Below are 24,844 nucleotides of genomic sequence, written 5' to 3'. Positions count from 1 at the left end.
AGTATAGTGCCAAAGACAATAAACTGCATATAATCATAACTAAATTATTGCGAATTTCTTTGCATTAATTATTGGACCTTATATAATAATATAAACAGCTTTTTACTGGACATCAGACATGAAAAAACTGATATAAATAAATTTAAAAAATAGTTTCTAATTAATTCCTGATCCTAATAATAAATAAGTTTACATTTATTGCCAATCACTAGTAAAGTGCTAAATAAAAAAAGTTCCGATTCGGTGTTTTTAAAAATCCTGATCATTTTTCTAAAGCACATTTATCAATATTTCGAATAAATACGTACCGTAAATTTTTTAACACCAATGATAAAGAGCTGCATTTAAAAAAACATTTTCACTTCGGAACTGAACTGACTAATCGCTTATTTCGTATTTTTACGCCCAGTTAGCTGGGTATAATCATTTATATTCTCGATTTTTTCTAAGTTAAAAAAATTATAACGATATATTTTTCAATAGGATCATCAATATGATTAAAAATTATTGCTTGTTACATAATATTGATGATAATTTTCTGGAGAAGTATCGGAGCACGCTCGTCTTGGAATAATAGTCTCGTGTCACCAACCCAGCACGCTCCGGCCCACTCCACCACTGCTGCAAATTTTATATTTTTCATTCAACATTCAATTCAATATGTTTATGTTTTCAGTGATCAACTACCATGATTCAAGGAGTCCGCTCTTTTTATACTTATCCCATTTGGCACCTCACGCTGGAAATGAGGGACGGCTCCTTGAAGCGCCGATAGAAGCTGTAAATAGAATGAACCACATCGTTGATATCAACAGACGAACATACGCAGGTAATTTTATAGCTTAATTGAAATGTTATTCTTGTCAATTCTAATGTAAGCATCTCAGTTGACTCATATGACCACCCTGGGTAGCCTCCCAGGCCATGCTAGCATGGCGTAGCTCAGCCGCATACCTCCCAGGATACTAGGATCCGCTTGGCTTCAAAAAAGAGCAGGTCAAATCAATACTGTCTTGAAGCATCCTTGGCATGTCGCATTTTCACCATTGATGTAACAAGAGGCTGCATGGTCAAGTTTACTAATTTTTCTTTACTCCTAAAGTCATACCCACAGGCAAGGATTTGTTTTTACGGATTGACGCCCTCTCGGGGAACACTTTTGCATCCACAAGATGCGCCTCTTCATTGCCACACCTGTCAGACGTGTCAACTCATTAACTATATTACGTACTGTACCAGTTTACTCACAATATTCGTAGAAGACATTGTCGGAAATGTTTTGTACGAAGTAAATGGATTTCATACCTATTCGCTCTTTGTCAACAACGCCTGTGATGAGTAAACCTTAGTGGCAGAACACACTGTAAGCAGCCGGGGGATGCGTGCATGGTACGTGTTTTTTGTGCCTCAGAAGCCACGCGCGCACCGCCCAGCTTCCTTGTGTATGTTTGACCCTTAGAGCTAAAGCACACTGGAAACGGCGCGCGTGGCGTGGGTTTTCGGTAGCCGGTATGCATATACCGCTGTGATTGTGGATGGCAGTAATTACACTTATTCTTTTACATAGAAATGAGATTGTTAGTGTCAAATGCATGATACCTATTCGATATTTTGCTATTTTAAAATAATCTCAAAAACCCAGCAAACGCATTTGGGACTGCAAATATAATATTTTCTTTTTGGAAACATATTATTAACCAATTATAAAAATCGCTTAGCAAAATAAAATGTACTTAACGCCATTAAAAGTAATACAAAAAATCATGTTTAAAGTTAGTCGTAAAATATACAAAATGATGACAGATGAATATAAACGACTTTGCAATCAACCTTCGATTTAATTATTATATTTATCTAACAAGCTGGGCATATTTGATATTTTAACAATATACATAATTTGATTGAAGAGTACGAACAGAATCAGAATCAATAAAAATATCAAACGAAGAAAAATGGTGGTTACCGGCTTTGAAACTAATAGCCTCAAATAATAATAATAAAATTATATTTCTACCTAGGTACTCATAGTAAGCGACATGATAAAATAAGTGTTATTTTCAAAAAATATTCATTTCGTTACAGCCATGGTGTCAAAGCTGGATGACAGTGTTGGTGAAGTCGTCAGAACCCTCAAAGAGAACAGCATGCTCGATAGTTCCATCATCGTATTCTTGTCCGACAATGGAGCTCCATCCGTAGGAGAATATAAGAATTGGGGATCTAATTGGCCACTAAGAGGGGTAAGTCATAGCCTGTATTATCTAAATAATAAATACAAATCTGCCCAGGACCAAATGAAAAAGAAGCGCTCAAGAGTTGTTGTATATACTCTGTCGTGTTGTGTTCCTGGCAAGAAAGATGAACATCCTCTTCCAAGGCCAAAAAAGTATATTTGCATTTTCTGAAATATAAAATAATGCCTAGAGATAACCGGATTAACTCCAGACCACTGAAGCTCTCAGTTATTCAACGAACACGGTGGTTTTGCCTCCAATCTCTACCAGCTTGGTGTAATAGATTCTCCGGTTTGCTTATATGGCGAATTGCATGATGCCGATCACATCCTCTGGAAGCGTCCCCTCCCCGTAAGTCGTTTGAACAATAAAATTATACGGTGAATATAATGATACAACAATTAAAAACCCTGTTTATTTTTATTATGTGTATCACAGTCAACCTGTAGTCAAAATTAAAAGTGTTTCATTACCTAGCTATATGATTAAGGGTGGGAATTGATCACACATTACGCAAGTTAAAATTCGTAGCAATAAAGATATTTTGAGATTAAGAAAACAGTTTTCATATAAACTAACTTAATAATACCAAATGAATAAAAATATAAGAAAACTTAATTTTAACAGTTATTAGTGACATTGGTAAAACCGTTCTCAGTTATTAAAAATATTTTGCATCATAGAAATGGGACTATAGTCACAGAGTCCTTAGTCTGCAACCAACGCCACGTTATTACGCTAGATGTAGTAATATTTAATATCTGTCAAATGAACTATGACAATAATGCAGAAATTGTCTTTTAATATCCTCATATCAATAAAAATCTACTCCTTATAAGACAATATGAATTAACAATAACAATCATTAAATCTTATTTCCTCATTTGACATTATTTATATATAAAAATTATATAAGTGATGTCATCCATTATAATGTTTTATATCCATAATAACTTCACCTGAATTATCATATCAGAATATGACAAATGTACATACATTACTATTATGCTCATGTTAAAAAAATATTTTAATTAATTTAACGCTAACAGGGAAAAAATTTCTTTCCTTCAACAGCTGCACATAGGGATTTCAGTACCGGTATTCACGTAGGTATTTATTGATAGGAAAATACCGGTTTCAAAAATTCAAAAATACCGGTATTTTCGGTACAAAGAAAGCATACAATGTTATTTTTTCATTACTACTATATTGTATATTAAATTTATTGTATAAGTTTTATGATGCCAAAATGCAAATATATTGTCTAAATCTAAAACGAACGACAATTAAATAATAATAAATAAAATCCCTCAAATATAGCTGTCAAAATATTCGTGGCAAATATTTCCAATTATTCTATAACTATTAATCCACGTTGATAGTACATCCAACAAGAATTGAATTTGAGAGAGATTTTCTTGCACTCGAATTGTTAAATTTAGTGGTAGTAATAGTATTTGTAAAAACCATCAGATCTACAATATTATGAATATACATCATATTTATAAAGGTTAACATAATAAATCTAGTTAGGTACTTAAGGTTGCTATAAAATAATGTTTTAAATAGATTTTAATAGCTATATTTATTGTTAGGTACTTCATTTTTCTATATGTTTTAACGAATACCGGTATTGAATAAGAAATACCGAATTACCGGTATTGATATATTCATTTGGTATTGCAATCCCTAGCTATACATATTCGTGGTCGAGTGTTATGGGTAATTAGTTAAAATAATCTATTGACAAATTAGAACTATTTCTTTCTATAATGAAAATCTACAATTCGACTCCTTAATCAGACAAACTAGTTAACTCCACTTTTGACCAAAAATGAGATTTTAACGGTATTTTGTTATAAAGCATGTTTTCTATGCTCACACAGAATTTCAAACTCCTAAACTTATAAATAAATGCGTTATCGTCTTTCACACAAAACAGCCATATGCAGGTGCCAAATTTCCAATATCGTAAATGGAACAACTCCGCACTTTATATATTTTTTCTTTATATATAATAGGGAAGCTAAAATAGTGCATAAATTTGTAGTGCAGCTTATTTGTAAAAAAAAATCTAAGTGTAATTTTGGAATTATTAAATTCCACTCAACAGTTAAAATTTAAAATTTTTGTTGGAGTTAGCCGGTTTGCAGATTAAGATGTCGCATTGTGTTTATTTATTTAGTCAAGTTTATTATGCGAATATAATTAATATTTTCATCCGAAAAATTGCAATTTTATAAGGGGTAGCGCGGTAAACTAATTTGAATTTAGACCGCATGTTTTTAAATTCAAGATGATCCAATATTGCCCACTTAAGTTTCTTTAACATTTTTCAATTTACCCTTTTTGCGCGTTAACCCTCGCTAATGGAACAAGGAGCGAGATATTCTCATCACAAAATCTTCTTAGATAGACGAGAGAGAGGAAAAAAACTCAAGTTTGCGTTACAATTTTTTTTCTTTTTTTTTCTCCACTACGCAGTGGATTCGATGCCCTTCGTAATGAGGTTACTTCGTTTAGAAATGTTTATAAAATGCTGACATTTTAAAATATTCAGATTATAATAATAATAAAGTCTTTTTTACGTCTCAAGAATCAGCTTGAGACTTCTGCTTTTTAATTTATTTAATCTTTTTAAAACAGTTTTTTTATTCAAAATTATATCGAACATCAAACTTCTACAAATTCTATTTTTTCTTGTGGGGTAGATTAGGAATGGTCTCACAGGAAAATCTTTCGATATAATATACAGCAGTCTGCAATTTAGAAGAGATCTTTATTTGGCTACGTATTTTTTTGACTTATACGATGTATAAATGAGAACTCTGCCATTCCGGGCAGTGTTGACCTGTGTGTCCTTGATAACTATCTTAGAAAATAGAGAGCATCAGTTGTTTATTCTCCCAAGGTGCAGAACCAACCTGCCACTGGTAATGCCAATTGGAAGGGCGATAACTATGTTCAACCAAATTGCTTCGAGTGTTGATATATTCCACTTTCGTGAGGTTTAGGTGGACGCTATTTCATAAATTCTTAAAATAGGGTCTTATTAGCACACTTGGTGTTATTTCTTTGAACTTCTATAGATGTATAATAATTATTGTATTGGCTCTGCTTTTGCATTTTTATATTATGCTCTCTTTTTATATTTTAATTTTTATCGCTTTTATTACTTTTTTTCCTCTTTTTAATAAGGTTTCATGTAATGTTGTTAAACTTATAATTTGTAATGTCTACAATATGTTTAAAAAAATAATTGAATTAAATTGAAAATTCCCTCTATCAATTAATCCAAATATCGATATTTTCTTCCGATAAGTACCAGTAGGTATCAATATATCGATTCGATATTGATACCACGTATCAATTTTTTTTTTTTGGCAAGACTCTGATATCGAGTATTAATATTTTCATTTCAATATGACTATAAAAAGTCGCACCATCAAATTCTCTCACTACAATACTGGCAGGATTTTTTTTCCATTCGATAACAAATCCTTTTATGATAAATGACATCCCTCATATTACATAAATATGAAAACTCTCGGTATCAAACAATGCACATACGTACTTATAGCTACAGCAGTTTCAAACAAATATAGGTATTTGCCTACAAATGCTTTTCAATGTAATATACCTAAATACAATAATACGAAGCATCCAATATCGTTCTCAATAAATACTCTGAACAAATAATAAAGTCAGTTATCTCCACAAACTTTTGTTTCAAACTATTCACAAAATATTGACTGTCACAAAAGATAGAAATTATAATATTTTTATTTAAACATATTATTATCAATACGTTACTAAACAATTGGGAAATGTAAATAATGAAATATAATGACCATTTCGCATGTTTTGATATTGATCCAATATAATATATTAATATCGGATGATAGACATTACCGAATTTACAACTAAAATATATATTTTAATAAACCATTTATTTTATTCAACGAATAATTCTCAAGATTTGAGAAACTAACATTCTATATTTTGAACATACATAACTTGAAAACATTTGAAAAAATTCGATGCCCTACGGCATTTGAATCCGTATATCCACTGGTACCGCGCCAATAAGTGAGTCAAAAATATCGCAATTTCCGGTTAACTGCCGAAAGCGCGTTTACACGCCGTAATTACACCAATTCTTACGCTAATACTGCCAATTAACTAATTGCGGCATAGCTAGTTTAAATTATCGTAATTAAGTAGGAGGCCCGTAGCTTAATTGGTTTAAAGTATATTGGCGCGATACCAGTGGATATATAGAATGTAACATTCTCAAATCTTGTGAATTATTCGTTGAATAAAAGTAATGATTTATTAAAAATTGTTAGCAAATTCAAGTAGACGTTATAACAACTAAAATATATGTTAGAAATAAATAATAATTATTAATGAAATAAAAAATTAGGGAAAACTAAGTTTGCTATTAATACCCTAAGTAATTAATTTTCATACTTTTTCGTTATATACCTTTTTTAGACGATCGCCGTATTATGAGTATAAGAAATCGTGGAGCAGTAGTTATCATCGCGGATAGTTCATCGTGGTTAGCATATTTAACTTCTGAAAATATTACGGGTTAGATTCGACAAGTGTTGGTTAAACTCAGATACTTTTCTTTATTACACTATGTGTGTTTGGATATAAATATGACATTACCGCAGCTGTTATATTGAAAGAATGAGTGGTAAGTAGTCTCTGTAAAAGAGATAGATAAATTTATATTCGCTTCTCTATATGGAGGTATCTCCTCAGATCTAAAGATTAATGTGAATGGAACGGAAGTGGCAATTTACCTGTCTACTAAATAATTATTGGTCATATTGCCTCTTCCGGATATTTCGAAATATAACTACCGATTCAAGGTTAAATATTTATCATCATCAAGCTCCACTTAAATTTCCGAGAAAGAAATACCATTAATGTGCAAGTCATTCTGCAATTAATCGGTCCAACAATTTCGCTTTATTGTAATCACTTACAAATCGTCCAGTTAGCTGCTCGATCAAGTGTAACTTGGACTATATTTTGATAAAATTTAAATTTTAAACAATGTTCTAAAGCTTCTAAGTAAAAAAAAATATTAATCGACTTTACGGTCAGTCTTTTCAATTAACTGTATTATTTATTATTTAAAATATGATTCTAGAATGTATGTATTATGAACTTATTTCCTAGAAAAAACAATATTTTAAAGGCTTTGCATGAATTTTTACCTTTCTTACTCTTTGCGGAATCATGCAATTCATATACTTGATACGAAGGAGTTTCAGACATACAACAAGTTGAACCGAAGAAGATTGCGTGAATTGATACTTTTACCGGTTCCGCTGTGAATTGTTACATGACTAGTTTTGTGATTTTATTTTTCTGATCTTCACCCATTTCTATCTTACTATTTATACTTACTATAATTCAGTGGCGAATGATGGACTTGGGCTGTTAATATCAAATTAATCCAAACCATAGTAGATAATAGTAAAAAAATATTTGTTTATCTATAAAATATCTAAAATTATGCCATTAAACTTCTTTTAGATATTTTATATATAGAAGAATATTTATTTTACGATTGTGGTTTGGTTTAGGCAGGGCTTAATGAATATAACAGACCAAACCAACACCATATGTAATATATGTATTCTTAATTCAATGAAAATAAATAATTATTTTCATCGGATCGCCCATATCATACCAAAACTATTATGATATGGCTATGGCAGAGTTTAATTGATATTTAAAACTAACTAGCATCGTCAGCAATTTGTTTTCATAGTTCAATGAAATCAAATAAAAATGACTGATAAAGTTTAGTGTGCACTATTTATGTCAGATATTTACAGCCTCCCTCCATCTTTCGAGACTGGTATAATTATAGTACAATATATACCCTTCTTCTAAATAATCTAAATCAGTGTTCCCCAACCTTTTTACACCTGCGGACCGGTAAAAAAAGGAAAAAATTTTCGCGGACCACTAATACTGAAATAAAAATGGTTTTTTACGTAATATTTTTTAATCTTATATAGTGACAGATGAACATAACTATAATTAACAAATATAAATATTATAACAGTCTGATATAATTAAAATTTAACAAAAACAATGGGTTTTTTTCAACAAACTAATGCGAAACCTGCTGTTGCATCTTTGCTTTACATTAATAGATTTATAACTCTACAGATTAAAGATGGATATTCATCTTCCACTGATATCCAAAACTATGGAAATAATTTAATGTTCCTTAGGAGGCCCGGTACAATTTGATCCGTAGACCGGGGGTTGGGGACCACTGATCTAAATCATAGAATGTAAGTTAAAATGTAAATTACCAATTTCGCTCTTAGGTGATTGAGTGGTTATTATATAAACAGACTTTGTACGAGGAATAGTCGTTTTTTTTTAATTCGAATTTACCATTAGCATTAGATCCCTGCTCTTTATGATACACACATTATAAAAAAAAAAAAAATGTGTGAATTTTTTCCACACGCTTATATTCGAATAAGAAGTGACCATTGGCTTCAGAAGCGGAAACTTTGTCACATGTCAACCGTTGGAATCACTCCTAATTATTTTATTTCATTATTTACATTTTGGTTTATACATAAATAATTTTTAATTTTCTTATATGTTGCAAATAACAAAATCGATATTAACATAGTCACCTCAATACTACGACTAGATAACTTGATTTTCACTGTTTTTGAGATAGCTATTGAATTTGATTCTACATAACTCCTTCTCTACAAAATGATAAAACTAGGTAAGTCAGAAGTTAATGAGATCTGTATTCATTTTGTGTTTGAAAATATTAGGTGCGTAACTTTAAAACCATATGCATTAAATAAATAAAATACTATATCTACAATATGTTTTCATACAATTAAACATTATTTAATTGTTCCATTTAAGCACAATTTCCAAATCATAATAATTATAGCCTAGATTTATGTTAATCAAATAAAGTTTTAATTTCATTTTCCCAACAATGACCAAATCAGCGTTATCCAGTTGAAGTATTGAGGTGACGATATGGAGAAAATCGCTTTGACTCCAGATCATTACACCAGTCAATTCTCGACTGGACATGGTGGCTTCGCTGGTAGGCTCTTTGAGCTTGGTCTTGTTACCCGTTTAACATGTCTATGTGGCGGAGAAAATATGATGCAAACCACATCATCTGGGAATGTCCTAAAATGTGTACGGAAAGGGAAGATCTGCTCAAGTCGGTTCAACGAGCTGTTGGGCCCATCTGATCGTCCGACCTGGTCGCCACAAAGGCCAATGTAATGCATTTAGAAAATTTGCGGCGTCGTACTGCCAACGTGAAGATCTCTTCACTTAGAATGTTCGGGAGATTTGTATTAGCTTTAATTTGTTACTTACTACAATTTTTAATATTGCCTCTACGTGCTTATGTCTTCCACGGGTATCTTAACCTAGTCATGTAAATTCAGTCAAGGCACATTTGAGTGCATGGCGACTTTAGTCTTAGGTAACTGCTCCTGAGACATTCCCAGTCATAAAAATAAAAATCATCCTTTACACCAAACGTAGGATTCCGTGATACGCCCGATTAAGCATTGGACTATAACGCCGTGGGTCCCAGGCTCGAATCCTGGGTCTGGCAAGAACACATATTGTTCTTCAATTTGTGTGTGTCAGGGTATGGACCTAATAGGTTGAGCAAGTGGCTGACATCCATTTCTCGTAAAAAACAAAATTTGTCAACACAAACCTCTACTCTGTGGAGGCTCATATGATCCTATTAGGATCGGATATGGTCGAAAGAAGAAGACCGGGCGTGGTGTGGGGCAGGTGTGATTTGGTGGGGCCATTAACTTCGATGACAATATTAATAAAAGTAAATTTCTATCTCGGAAAAATATTGATATTTTACGTCAAAAATTATGTAAAATCATGTTTAAACTATGTTGCAAATACTAATAATAAGTATTACTGTATCTCTTTATCTTTCCCCATTCATCTTAGTTACACGCATAATTTTTACTTACGGTTTATCATAATTAATGAATCTAAAAGTGTTTGTTTTTAACTCTTTGTTTAATATTATATCTAATTTAATTGTTCATAATTGTCCGCGTGGTGCGTTGTGCATAATTTCAGATTGCGACTCGTTTAACATTGACCAACTTTTCATGATGTTAAATTCACTTTTGTTCCGAATGACCTGCCGCAACGATATTATTGTTTTCTCATGCTTTTCAAAATATTGTTTTTTTTCTTTACAATTATATTAATAATCATTACGAGGTAATTACATTCAACTTCGATGAGATTCATTCACAGATGTGATTCTGAATGAAAAAAATATGTTGCTGTAATCCGTGTTTTTGTGTTTTACTTGTTCACCGAGAATTATTCCCACAACCGATAACGTTACGTTGCAACGACGTCATAACGACTATATAAAAGTTTTATATTATTTATTGATTTGATACATAGTTTTTTTTTAATTGTCTCTACAATTCGATGTGATCCAAGGCTTTGAAGTCAATTTTGGTTAATTATTTAATGACGACATGGCTATAAAGCGCAAGAAATAAAACGTCCAATGAGTGTCCTCAGATATTACCAATATTGAATGCGCATTTCATTAACATGACAAATTCTAATGCATATAATGTTACTGATATAACTATTGAAAACAGCATGACGCTCTGTAATACTAGTGTATTTAGTTTATCCTATATTTCCACATATTGGGAAATTATACTTTTCACCCATTTTCCTTTGTTTGTTGTCTTTTAAAATGTATATGCAACCAATTATGATCATAAACTGTACGTCATATTGATTAAACGCGCAATGTTTACTCTTAGTTTACATGTTCTGATGTTTTGGTATCTTTTTACAACGTTTTTTCTTAGCTCGTATACTTATTTGTCCTGTGGTTCTTTGTCCGGTACAAATCTTGCAATCAATTTTTAACTAACTTCATGACTAGCTAGACATTTGAAACTTTTAGAATATATCAGAACACGATGCCAATGCATTTTTTAATACTTTTAGCCATCTTTAAGTAGAATTGAATTCATTTTCAGTTAATTCTGTTTTGTATGAAAAGTTATTTCGACACCATTATTGGTTGCTTGGGTATAGGGTCCTAGCAATTAAATTATAATATATACGTGCGTTACTATGGAAATCAATATGACATGTCAAGTACAATTTTTTTTGATCGTTTAAGCTAGTCAAGTCAAGTTTATATGGTTCAACAGAATTTATCTTGTATTTATTATAAGGTTAGTTATTCTGAATATTGGACGAAACTTGTTTTTGTTCCAATATTAAATTCTAGATTTTATGATTCATGGTTTTTATTACTGTATGTGTCAGTAAAGTTGTGGAAAATCCGTGAATTCCTTTTTTAATTGAATCCTGTTCGCTCTAAAAATGCAATGCCATCGCATCCGGCTACCGTTGTATAACATATTTAATTATTTTTTTATAATTGCTAAATCTCGTAATCTCTATTTATTTATTCTTGTCATAAAACGTTGTGATTACTAACTAGTATCCATAAATGAAATTGGCCCACGGTGGCGTAGTTGGTAGGTATAACACTTGTCTACGAAGCCGCAGCCGGGGTCAATCCGCATCTGGATTTATGTTTCATTGTGTGTTGAACATATAACCTTCACGCTGTGGAGGTCAATACACCTGGGAGTGAAAATAGTAATTAAAAAATATACTCCCATAGGTGTGTATCATAAGAGAATCTGTCCTAGTTTATAACAAGTGCATATTCTTCTAGATTGTGTACTATTCATATGAATCAGTTTTAGCGTCCCGGGATTTATTTTTCTGTATCACAAGATTCTAAAAACAAAACTCGGTTCGTTAAAACCGGTGTAAAAACCGATTTTGATTTCTAAGCGCCGAGCTTCAATTGATGGGTGTTTTGAATTCTTCCATAAATTTTATTTCAAATTAAATCAAGTACCCTCAGTGAGTTGATGGTATTAATTTTAGCAAAAAAAAGCATTTTCTTTTTACGAGTAGTCTGTTTTTGATGGTGCGAGCATAGCTAAATAAAATTAAGCTTAATCTATTCATTCATCAGTGATATAAAGATATTGTATTAATTAAAAAAAAAACGGTATAAAACATAATAACTGATCAGTCGAGTCCGAAACAAAACCAGTCCTCATCTTATGATAAATATAACGTATTATTTTATAGTCAGTTCAATTTTGACTTATTAATAAATACCATTACTTTTAATTAGGTTTTAAAAATATTATAGAGATTATTCGCTTTCATTAAAATAATATAAACGGTAGCTAAAATATAGTCTTAAAAGATCGACAAATAGAAATCTTTACAATGCGAATTTTAAGTATTTGAATAGAAAATATATTATAAGTATAATAATATACCTAACCACTAATTAATATTTAACCTGTTAAATCATAGTAGAAACATTTCAATAAATGTGAAGTATATATTTATATTTTGTTTTCACAGTTAAATAATTTAAATTCAAGTTAAAAATAGTTACTGTTTTTACTGTACGGTACTGTACTTACCTATTTTATTAGCTCGTATTCTTGTTTGTCCGGTGGTTGTTTTTCCAGTACAAATCTTGCAATCGATTTTTAACTAACTTCCCGACTAGATAGACATTTTAAACTTTTAGAATATTTCAGAACACGATGCCAATGCATTCTTTTAATACTTTTAGCCATCTTTAAGCAGAATTGAATTCATTTTCAGTTAATTCTGTTTTGTATGGAAAGTTATTTCAGAAAAATCCGTAACAGGTAAAAGACTATTATGGTTGCTAAGGGAGTGGTCCTTGCAACTAAATTATTAATATATACGTGCGTTACTATGGAAATCAAAATGAAATGTCAAAATGACATTTCAGTATTCTAAATTTGTTTGTTTTTTATTTACTTCATATCAAGTACAAGTTTAAGCATATTGAGCATAAAAATTCAACAGAAAATTTAAAAAAAATCTTTTTATCTTGTAATTATTTTTACAAAATTTCATATTTTACTCATCCGTAAATATTATGTTTCTGTTTTTTTATATATAAGTGAAGATGTTATAGCATGGGGAAGATGGGTTTCTTCTACTCACTTATTGACTGTCATAATTTTAAGGAGTGATACGTAGTTTTAAACATAAAAAAAAATAGTTGTCACTAAGCATTGTAAAGACTTAACTATAAAAATTGAATAAATTAAACTGACGTTTACATGGCAGCCATATTAACAACTGTAAGTCACATATATCATATATATACGAAAATATTTGTCAACTTAGTCTCATGGAGAAAAAAATACTCAAAGATTCTAGTGATCATTTAATTAATGTAAATATTAAACTAGTTTACAGTCCTCTATTAAAACTGTCTAATACTTTTAAGTCCGTAAAATAAAACTTTTCGGTATCGCAAACCATTGTAACGTTTCTATACCTCTGGTAAAGTGTGTGTAGCTTATCATAAGTGCTTCTAGTAAAGATATGAAAGTAGTAATTAGTCACATATTTCTATTAAAATTAGGTTATATTATCTACACCAGTTTGGCAATATTATGAATATGCCAGCTATTTGGTAGTAAATAATTTACTTATTATTTTCTATATTAATATTTCATCATACTGTCATATTTCACATAAAACATTCGTTCCAAATTTAGCGTTTATGAATATATAATATTATTAAATAGGTAATATTCGAGGTTAATTATGATCAAATCAATTAAAATTATCAAAAAGTGACGAGGTCAATAAATTTGGTGTACAAATAGAAAATATTGGGTAAATTTTCGAGAGATAATTTCGGCATTATTACTTTGTTCATGACCACTTACTGCATTATATTATCTTCAATAAATATTTCAACAATCTTTATCAAACACTAAGAAAATTATTATTTGCCCGTTCGTGAGAATCAACAGTAGGTACATAGTAAATAATCACTCAGAAATAGCCTCTTGAAAATCAAAATAACTGACATTATAAAATTGGTTATCATTATTATACAAATACTGCTATTAAGGTGAGCTTTTTCAAAAATAAACAAGAACCGAAATTTATATTTGAGTTGAGCAAAATACGTACTGTAAAAACAACATGTATATGTGGTGAATACCAAGTGATAACCCAGTTTGTAAATGATCATGAATTTCCACCGACTAATCTCTGAATTTCTTGGAAATATTAACTGTTTTTTAATATTCACTGTGCACATTATTTCCATTGCATGAATATTCGTAAAAAAGGTGTTTAGTAAAAATCTTACAACTACACAAATCCTGTTACGTTATAATTATGTATTTACACTTTGGAGGCCTAAGCCAGGTTGAGACTTTCTTGAGGCATGCTTTCGATGTGAAGAGATGCTGCATGATCCGACGTCATATTTTCGCGTTTCTGATAAAATCCATTCACTGTCTGCAGCAATTGTTTATTATCTAAGATCAGCATATCATTGCTCTGATACCTAATAATATGGCACCATCCCTCGTTACTATCATAATGAAAGCGTTAAACATGTAGAATTATGCAGAGCATAACTGTGATTTAGTTCATTTAAAATATTTAAAATAAAACGCTTTAGCATACAAATTGTTCCAAAATATTTACAAATATGTATATGTTTTCGTTTGCAGGTCAAAGAGACTTTATGGGAAGGTGGTATAAGGGCACCAGCTTGTATTTACAGCCAGTCACTGAGAGACACTCCTCGCGTCTCCAACGAGATGATGCATATTACAGATTGGCTCCCGACTTTCATTTCTGCAGCTGGTGAGTGATATAAAAAATAAGATTCTTGATACGTATGATGAAAATGAAAATCAAGGTGACCTTTCGTGGAGAAAACAGAATATTCATAATAATTGTAGACAAAGTTATATGGAAAAAAACTGTGGCCCATGGGTTTAAATCCCACGTCTTAAAAAATCATTTATTGTTTTTTCGGTGTGGTTTTTTTTATCTAGAATCTAATAGATCAGACGAATCGGTAGAAAATAATCGTCGTAAAAAATAAGATAAGATAGTCTCTACTTTGGAGTAAAAATTGTATTTTTCTGTTGATATATACTCGTATATCCATATCCCGTATATTATAGGTACGTACTATATCGTGTTGCATTTTCTAAATCAAATTAATTCTTTTAATCACTGTAAACTTCAAATATCTTTTAATGCTAGGTGGATTCCCGTCAACTCTTCCCTACAACAACGACGGCCTTGACCAGTGGCTCTCAATCTTAGACAACAGACGCTCGCCGCGCGTCGAAATGCTCCATAACATCGACGAGCTGGGAAGAGTGGCTGCGTATCGCCGAGGGAATTGGAAGTTGGTCCTTGGCCAATACAGAGGAGGGCGATACGATTCGTATTATGGTGAGGAGGGGGTGCGGAATACGAGGTTCACACCTTACGACGTGAACGCAATCCTGAACAGTGACGCTTCCAGGTCGCTGGAGACAGTAACGAGGGTCAGTTCACCGACTGAGATAAACTTGCTTAGGGACCAGGCGACGGTCAACTGCCCAGCTTGGAGGAATTCTTCGACGTGTGTTTCAAAAGCAGGTAATAATTTCAAACTTTCCATTAATACACTGGGCTTACTGTTATGACTTGGTTAAAGAAAGTGAGATGATTTATAATCCACATGTATTTTTTATGTCATGATGTGTTTCTTTAAAAATGTGATGAAGGCTCGCAGGTTATTTGGCTATAATAAAATGGGGTCGCAACTCTACAAAGTTTAAGAACCTTTACTAGTGAACAAGGCTTATTTAAACGTTTTGATACATTTTATTTCAAAGTAATATTCAAAAAAATCTTATAAATGTCGTCAGGACGTCCAGGGTTGCTATTATTTTTTTTAATAAACGAAAAAATCATAAAAGCTTAGTAGACAGATAGATTTTATTAATTTTCGAACGAAAAACGAAAGCTTCGTTTCAAGTAAAATATTACTTTGACTGTAAAAAAATGATTGAATGTTTCTTTATCACGTGACATATTTAAAAAAAAATTTTGAAATATCTGGAAATATTGGATATTATAAAATTACTATTTCTTCTTTAATTTTACTAGACATCATCTCTTCATTATTTGCCGACTGCCATCTTCTATCTATACGAACATATACTAATATTCTCTTTATGAATTTCGGATCTGAAAAACCCCTGACACATATCCTTTAATCAATAAATCTATATTTTGCCCTTTATCATCCCCTGTATGATTAACTGTGCATATTTTACTTTTCTTTTCCTTACAATCAATAATATTCCCGGCCTATTAAATTTCAGAGTACTCCATCGTTATGACGTAACAATTCTTTGTTTACATTATCAAAAAGATTTTTTAATAAATCAACTTATTGAAACCATTTAGGTACTGACGTATTACTAAACTTAGAATCAATGACTTCAAAAGCGAATACATAGAGAAACCTAAAAACTTCAACCTACTAATTCTTCCCTATTCAATCCGGCATCTTTTATCCGTGTTTGGTTTCAGTTTACATTAAATATTATGCAATCCAATTACCAAACTCTACGTTTATACTTTATGTCTATAGTATCACATTAACAGAAGATTGACCTCATGACCTCAATAATTGAGAGTAAATGTTTAACCGGAGTCTTTTCGTGATTATTAATAATTTTAATTCACATAAAACTGATCAATTGTTTTTATTTTAATGAGTAAAATGTTATCGTGCGACTTTGGGCAAACAATAAATGGATGACGTCAGACAATCATTATTTTTACGGCAATGTCAGGTAAGCAATGTCAGCTTCCGACTACGCAACTATACACTCGCGGTTAATTTGAAGGATTGATCCCCTACAATTAATACGATAAACTGAATATGTTTAACATACATAATTTTGAAAACACTCTTGAGAAAATATATTATAACCAATAGAAAAAATCTTATTGATAAAAGTAACACACCCGGCGAGAAACGAACCTATATATATATCTTGGGTTTACGCCCCATCCGCGCATAATCCACTATGCTACGATGTGACATACTAATTACGACAAATTTTAACTATTTGTCTTTTAATACCTGTTCATCAGCGCTCTTCCAAACCAAGCTACTATTGGCATAAACCCAAGAGATGCAGGTCCGATTCCTGCCGGGTGTCTTCCTATTTTCAAAAAGAATTTTTCTATTGGTTAAATATATTTTCTCAGAAGTGTTTTTCAAAATTATGTATGTTCAATAATTAGAATGGTACATTCTTAAATCTTATGAATTATTCGTTGAATAAAAGAAGTAGTTAATGAATATGTTTAGTTAATTTAAATATTTTTTGGTATGGAAACTAATCTTGCTTATTATATTTCTCGGTATTGATCAAAAATAATCCTTGTCCGAGAGGGATTTATTTCTGAAAAAAATCGAAACCGATATCGGTGTCTATATTATATAGATCGTTTTTTACACACCTCCACAGAGTGGAGGCTGTATTAGCCGATGTATGTTTTTACGAGTAATGGATGTCAGCCACTTGCTCAAGCTATTAGATCCATACTCTGGGTCCTAACACACATTGAAAAACAACATGTGAATTTTTTAGACCCAGGATTCAAACCTAGGACCCATCACACTATGAGCCGACGCCATGGTCGCTCGTGCCATCGTGGGTAATAACTCTGTTACTCTACTATCTTTTAAAACGCATTTTATTACGAGCATATGTCTAAACCATTTAGTCTTCCTGCATATGATGATAATAATTATCAGTCCGTTTGATCTGTTTGCTTGCTCTATCACCTTAGCATTTGGTGACAAGTTATTTGGATATATTTGAAGTGTTTTAATTTAATCAAATTTTGATACGGTCATTGGATGCTTGATTGGATAATGTGATCCACAATCAATTCATTGATGCTCGATACTAATGGAACTTAATACTAATTGTACTACCGAACTGAACCCAATATAAGTATAATGTAATGTCACCGTATTATCATGGCCATGGGAATATTTTCTAATATAAGGTGACAACCCTTTTGACAGTTTAAATACACACATAATATACATTTAGATCACGGGTATTAAAACAACGATTGTGAATATATCACCCACGATGAATAAATAGTGGTATCGGATTTTAATCCCAGGTCTTGCATTCACACACTGCTTTTTTAAAACAATATCATGCTTGAACCTAGAGAATTGACCTAATAGGTTGAACAAGTAGCGAACATCTATATCTAGTTTTAAAAAATCTGTTAAGAAACCTGTTTATTAGGCGGCCAAGATATATCGGATTGTAGAACCAATTAAAGAAATAAAATAAATGTGCACATATTTTCTTACTAATAAAGAAATATTAGTGTTCAAAGTTTTATTCTGGAAGATCGCTCGAATGCTTGTGTGGATGGCACCACCATTAAAAACGATGAGAGTGTGTGCAGATTTTTCGGTAGGAATACTCCAGGTTCCTTAGAGCGTGAAAGCCGACTTCAGAGAAGTGGAACGACCAAGATCGCGGATTGGCCGTCCTCGCATTGTGAGACTAAATTAATAATAATATTACATTTCAATAGTGTGACGTAACGAGTCCTTTCGACTTACTGCCACGTTTCTGCTCCCTTGAATGAATTAGTCAGCTTTGAAGCAGGGTAAATCTACGACAGGTAGGATATTTAAAACACCAGTTTTGGTCTCTATTGCTCATGACGTCATGAGGGCTAATACTGTGACTGATTACATTATGATGCACGTCGCGTACTGTCACAGTAAGCTGGAAAAATGTTTAATATCGTTTTTGTCGGTGTTTTAAATGTTATCAACCTGATGCTCCCATCCCGTAGCACATTTTGAACTTTGTCAGTTAGCAAAATCTGCCGAAATCACCAGAACAACAATGAGGTCGCCGCACGTACCGCACTGCATCGACACCCGCATGACTCAATGAACGTTTTTTTATCATTTTTACATGCCTACATATTTTCGACGCATGTCAAAATCGCATGTTTTTTGGTTTTAGCGGTTGGCACTATGTATTTTCCATAAGATCGTTTATTATCTATGGTCTGCAGATTAGGTTTGCAAGTAATTTTAACGTACGTACACGTAGAAATTATTAAAAAGAATTGAAATTGGCATGAATAATAATTCAAAATACTAATACATTAAAGTTGGCACTCTCCATCATTGAATTTATATAGATAGCGATCGTTCAAATATTCTGCAGAATGACAAAACCATTGACTAAATTTGTCACCGTGACAGCATGACAGTACGCGACGTGCATCATAATGTATTTGAACCTTAACTGTGACATGACTATGTCCTGCTAGTGATGTCATGGTAGGTACCTAAATCGTCTATCAATTTGTAATAATCTTAGCGGTTTACTACTTGTAGCAGATAGAACCCTTAGCTCTAAAGAGTTTTTAGTATGTGTTGCATCTTGTCATAATTATACCTTCAAATACTACATTGTTTCATTTTATTGAAGGTTGTTTTATATTATTGATACTTTACCGATATTTGTAAGTATAATTAATCAAAATCATTAGGTACATGAACATTGCAAAATACAAGTCCGATAAATTCATAAGTAATAAGTTCAATAAGTTCTTGAGGAAGGTCAACATTACTCAATTGCAAGTTTTATGCAGAAACCGCAATTTAAGCAGGTACTATATTTTAATGTAACATTCATAATGAAAAGAACTTTCTCAGAATGAATGTTTTTTTTTTTAATCAAACGATTTCAATATAAATAGTTTATTCGACTTATTAATGAGAAAACATTGTAAAACGTAACAAAATACTGTGTAACTAGTGAATCCAATCCCGAGCCAAATTCTTGATCCCGGGATTTCGGGATTACGATTTGACGATTCCGGGATCCCGGGACTGGTCCCGGGATTGATATTTTTTTCAATAGTTAATATAAAATTTCTATATATACAAATAACGTTGATAAAATCGGTGAAAAATAAATTTAGTATAAGTTATACTATTTAAGACATTTATTGTTAATATTGTGTACTTTCAATCTTGGAAATACATAGGTTTAATGGAGTAAATAATATTGTTATATGTATAAATAATAATGTGGAAGTAAAACAGTTTTATTTATTTATGAAAAGATAACAATACAAGTTCAATTAAAATTTAAAAAATGACAAATGCGTTAAAAAAAACATGGTGGAATCACTTTGTTAAAAGTGGTAAGCATTGTTTTTTCCAATCTTTCTCATTTTTATTAATTTATATGAAAAAATAAAATGAATTGGCAACACATGGGTAATAGGTATTTTTTCTGTTATATATTCGTTTTTATTTTATTTTCCATAAAAATTGGTAAAAAAAACTCAATCCCGAAAATTTCGGGATTATGTTTACCAATCCCGGGATTCATAGGTATCGAAAATAGTTCGGGATTCCGGGATTGGAATCCTTATGTGTAACTTAACTGGATACATTATAGGAAAATATGAAATGATATTATGAAGTCTTTCGAAGATATCTCAAAAACAACGTGTCACCTGCAGCAATTTAAATTTACATTTTGAATGTGATATATTGCTCCTTCCTGTTACCTTTAACCCGACCAGCCTCTTGTTATAAAGAATGCATTAAGTAGGGATAACGAATAATTTAGTTCAATTTGTCAGTATCTATTTACTATAGAGAAAAGGATCGTTGAGACTTTTATACGTAAAAAATTTTGCTATCACATTCATCGGTTTTATCCACGAAAACAATTCAAATGTGCAATTTAATCCAGTATCTGTGAATAAGTATGCGAATCACTAGTTAGTGCATACTGCAGACGCTTCTTCAAACAAATTCAAAACTGTTGTCAGAAGTGCTTAAGACAGTAGAGTACTTCTCTGCATCATGTTCTAAGTGTTTTCCATCACTTGATTATCAATTAATGTATGAGCGGGTCAATAATCTTTCCACAAGATATGACATTATACATTTGACATTAATAGTGGAAGAAAATTGAATAAACTTGAAAAATGACAATGTGCACATAACCTCATTTTCTGAATGAGAGTTGTCAGCATGGCACCCACATCCTGAAGCGGGCCCCCAGGTTAGGATCTATGGTGGGTCCCCTACCTATCGCTAAGGATAATGGCAGTGTGACGCTCCACAGTAGCGTTTTCCAAATGGTGTACTAAATTAATATTATTAATATTATATTAAATTAATATTATTAGTACTAATGAATATGTGTATATTTTTTGTGTTTTTTTTTATATTTTAATATAACCATTTGAATGGAATTATCGAGTAATCGATACACAAATAAAAATTGTATTGTACAAACACATACTTTTAAATAATAACATTATCTATTGAAGGAAAATTGCCCCGCAGGCGACTTATTTTACTATTAGAGAGAATTTGTGATGTGTATTTATATCACTTATCTGGTCGGTTCGTCACGCCGGGCCCTTCCTGAGCCCGGGCCCCCAGGCTAGAGCCCTGTCAGCCCCCCTTTTGTGGGGGCCATGGTTGTCAGTATTTTGGTTTTCGGTTTGCAGTCAATATTCTTGTTTACCCACTACTAAAACTTGTCGTTGGGATCGTTGTATCTTTGTGAATTAGGTTTCTCTAAAGGCGCCCATGGAAATTAAATTAAAAATAGAACGATTTCAGATGGTAAATGAGAGGTGACGAGCTTATTTATCTAATTTAGAGCCTAACTCTACATGATGCTTTCACATAATAAATTGCATCCTTCTCAAAAATAAAATTATTGGGTAGGTATCTATATTTTGATTTTTATTTTTGTGCCAAGTAACTAATTATCTTTACTTGTGTCTTGTCAGGTAAAAAAGTTTGGCAGACACTGCTTTAACCAGTTGCTCTATCATGACCAAGCTTGGGCGCAGGTTGTCTGAATCCCTAACATCAGTTACCGTAGACAGTTCTAAAGATGAGCTTATCATCTCAAATACCTATTGTAGAATTCAATATCTATCAAAAGAACATTTTTTTTATCCAGTAGTGTTCAAACTGAACTAAATGACTCAACTATAATTTTATTTTCGTTTCTATTTTCAGGCAGGGCATGTTTGTTCGACATCACCAGCGACCCCTGCGAACAGCGAGACCTCTCGGCCATCTACCCCCACATCGTGAGGCAGCTCAAGCAGACCCTGGTCTACTACAAGAACTTCCTCATTCCTCAACCGCCCATCATCAGCGACCCAAGAGCCGATCCAGCTAGGTTCAACTTCACATTCACCCCTTGGTTGGATGGCTGTATAGTGGACTGTGAATTGTAGGGTTAATTGGCATAATATAATGTAGGACGTAAGTGTATCACGCTTTTGTTGAGATACCAGACTAATGATTATCTTTACGCGGTGTCATATTTGATCCAATAAATAAACATAATACCATTTAGTTCAGACATATTAAGTGAACATAACCCCCTATCTTTAAAATATTCCCCTAAAGGTAAGACTTTGCATCTGCATAGTACCGGTGCCCACTTAGTAATAACATGAAAATCAATATTTGTAGATATTCTTGTGCTACGGTCGCTATCTTGAAAAAAGGCAGACGAATTTTTTTTAAGCAATATCCCATCAAAGCCCGAAAATATCGATTATATTAAATTACATTATTAAAAAAATTTAAAACAAAAGAAATACATATTTTATCACGTTTTTCTTAGCTCGTATTCTTGTTCGTCCGGTGGTTGTTTATATAGTACAAATCTTTCAATCGATTTTTAACTAACTTCCCGACTAGCTAGACATTTGAAACTTTTAGAATATATCAAAACACGATGCCAATGCATTCTTTTAATACTTTTAGCCATCTTAAAATAGAATTGAATTCATTTTCAGTTAATTCTGTTTTGTATGAAAAGTTATTTCGGAAGAAATCCGTAATCCAATCCACTATTATTAGGGTGGTCCTAGCAACTAAATTATTAAATATACGTGAGTTACTATGGAAATCAAAATGACATTTCTGTATTCTATATTTGTTTGTTGCAAAATAGCAAAAAAAAGATTTGTTGACAATTGCCTTATTTGTCCTATCCTACCTACTTATTTGTACCTACCTACTTATTATAAAAATCAACATTTCACAAAACTTTATTTTTAATAAAAACAAAAAAAATCCTAGAAATACAACGGATAAAATTTACATTCAATCAGTCATAGAGTTTACCATCTTCCAAGATAGCGACCATAGCATAACACGTAGATAAAGATAAATCATTCTACAGGGGCACCATAGGTGTTTCGCAGTGTAGTATTTGCAATATTTGCTAGAATGTTTATTTCAATGCTGGACAACAATACCACTACAACTGCAGAATGCTTTTACGGTATCCACGCAGGGGTTAATTCAATTTTAAAAACATCATCTGTAAATAAACTGTAGTCTTATTTTGATGAAAACAAATACGTATGATTGACAAAGCCACTATTTATGTCGGATCTTTACAGCATACCTCCACCCTCCGTTACTGGATGCCACTGTACAATAATTTACTTATACGAAGTTGATTTTAGGTATGTTATTACTGGATACTAGTCCTATGCATAGTATGCATGTTGCGTATTATATAAAGCCTCCTCTTAAAGAAAATTATTCTCATGTAAAATCCCAATATGACTGGACTAATTATTATTCAAGTACATTGAATTGTTCGCCATATTTACAGTGACGCGTTTCTTTGACTAACTTACACTACCAATTCGTCATACAATTTAACCCTTTACTGTATGACTTTTTTTGTGTCAAAATGCTTTGTAAATGAAGGAAAAATAATAAAAAAAAAAATCGAATATTCCGTTAAATTTTGTATGTTACTGCGTGGTGTCGCAGATTTACGACATTAGGAAATCTTACATTTTAGTATGACAAAATACAAAACCAAATGATAACAATTATAAAAAACTGATGTACATACCTTATTTGATGAGTAGATATTTTTATTCAACCAATTTCAATCTTCTGTACATTTTTTTTTTATTTATTTACAATTGCGGATTTTTGCGTACATACGAATTCGTCAACTGTCAAAGCAGAAATGCATAGACTATAATGCAGAAATGCTTTATTTCTTGAAATATCCAGATTAAATCCGTAAAGTAGGATGTTTAAGGTAAAACAGTTTTCTATGCATCGAAAGAGGATATTATTTGATAATTTACACAGATGGCATTGGCTATATCGAAATTGTTTGAAATGTCGCAAATTTGCGACACTATGCAGTAAAGGGTTAAAAGAGGGCCTCCGAAGAGTAAACCAGGCACGCAGTTATTAAAACTGGGCATCTACGTCACTAAATGCGTCACTGTATATTTAGAAAAGTATCATTGCGTAAAAACAATCGTCAGTCTGGCCACTCTTTACATTGTCTGTCCACCAACTAAGTGCGCACACTTGCAGTGCATCGGGTCATCCATATATAACATTCGGTATATATCTAAATGTATTGTGTTAATAAACATTTCAATTATTAGTCGATATTCCTTCAACATTATAAAACAATGATTTCAATCGAGAAGACCTTTTTATAAGACTTACACCTAAGTAGGTACTCTTAATACCTAACCTAAAATAA

The 24,844-nt window shown here is 32.0% G+C and overlaps 1 protein-coding gene across 1 annotated transcript in view; it reads left to right on the top strand.

Annotated features, from left to right (window-relative positions):
* The window catches only part of LOC147064150 (arylsulfatase B-like), a 68,993-nt gene extending 44,956 nt beyond the window's left edge, over window positions 1–24,037 (top strand). Inside the window, exons 6-10 of the mRNA XM_085958631.1 lie at window positions 677–829; window positions 2,083–2,240; window positions 14,906–15,041; window positions 15,450–15,833; window positions 22,315–24,037. Coding sequence (XP_085814757.1) covers window positions 677–829; window positions 2,083–2,240; window positions 14,906–15,041; window positions 15,450–15,833; window positions 22,315–22,538 — 1,055 coding nt within the window. The 3' untranslated portion in view covers window positions 22,539–24,037. The remainder of the gene's footprint in view (window positions 1–676; window positions 830–2,082; window positions 2,241–14,905; window positions 15,042–15,449; window positions 15,834–22,314) is intronic.
* Window positions 24,038–24,844: the final 807 nt, after the last annotated feature.

The sequence above is a fragment of the Rhyacophila brunnea genome, unplaced genomic scaffold (assembly GCF_057557595.1).
Source record: "Rhyacophila brunnea isolate RB1 unplaced genomic scaffold, BYU_Rbru_1.0 scaffold_8, whole genome shotgun sequence".
Lineage (NCBI taxonomy): Eukaryota > Metazoa > Arthropoda > Insecta > Trichoptera > Rhyacophilidae > Rhyacophila > Rhyacophila brunnea.
This window is presented reverse-complemented; position numbering and strand designations above follow the sequence as displayed.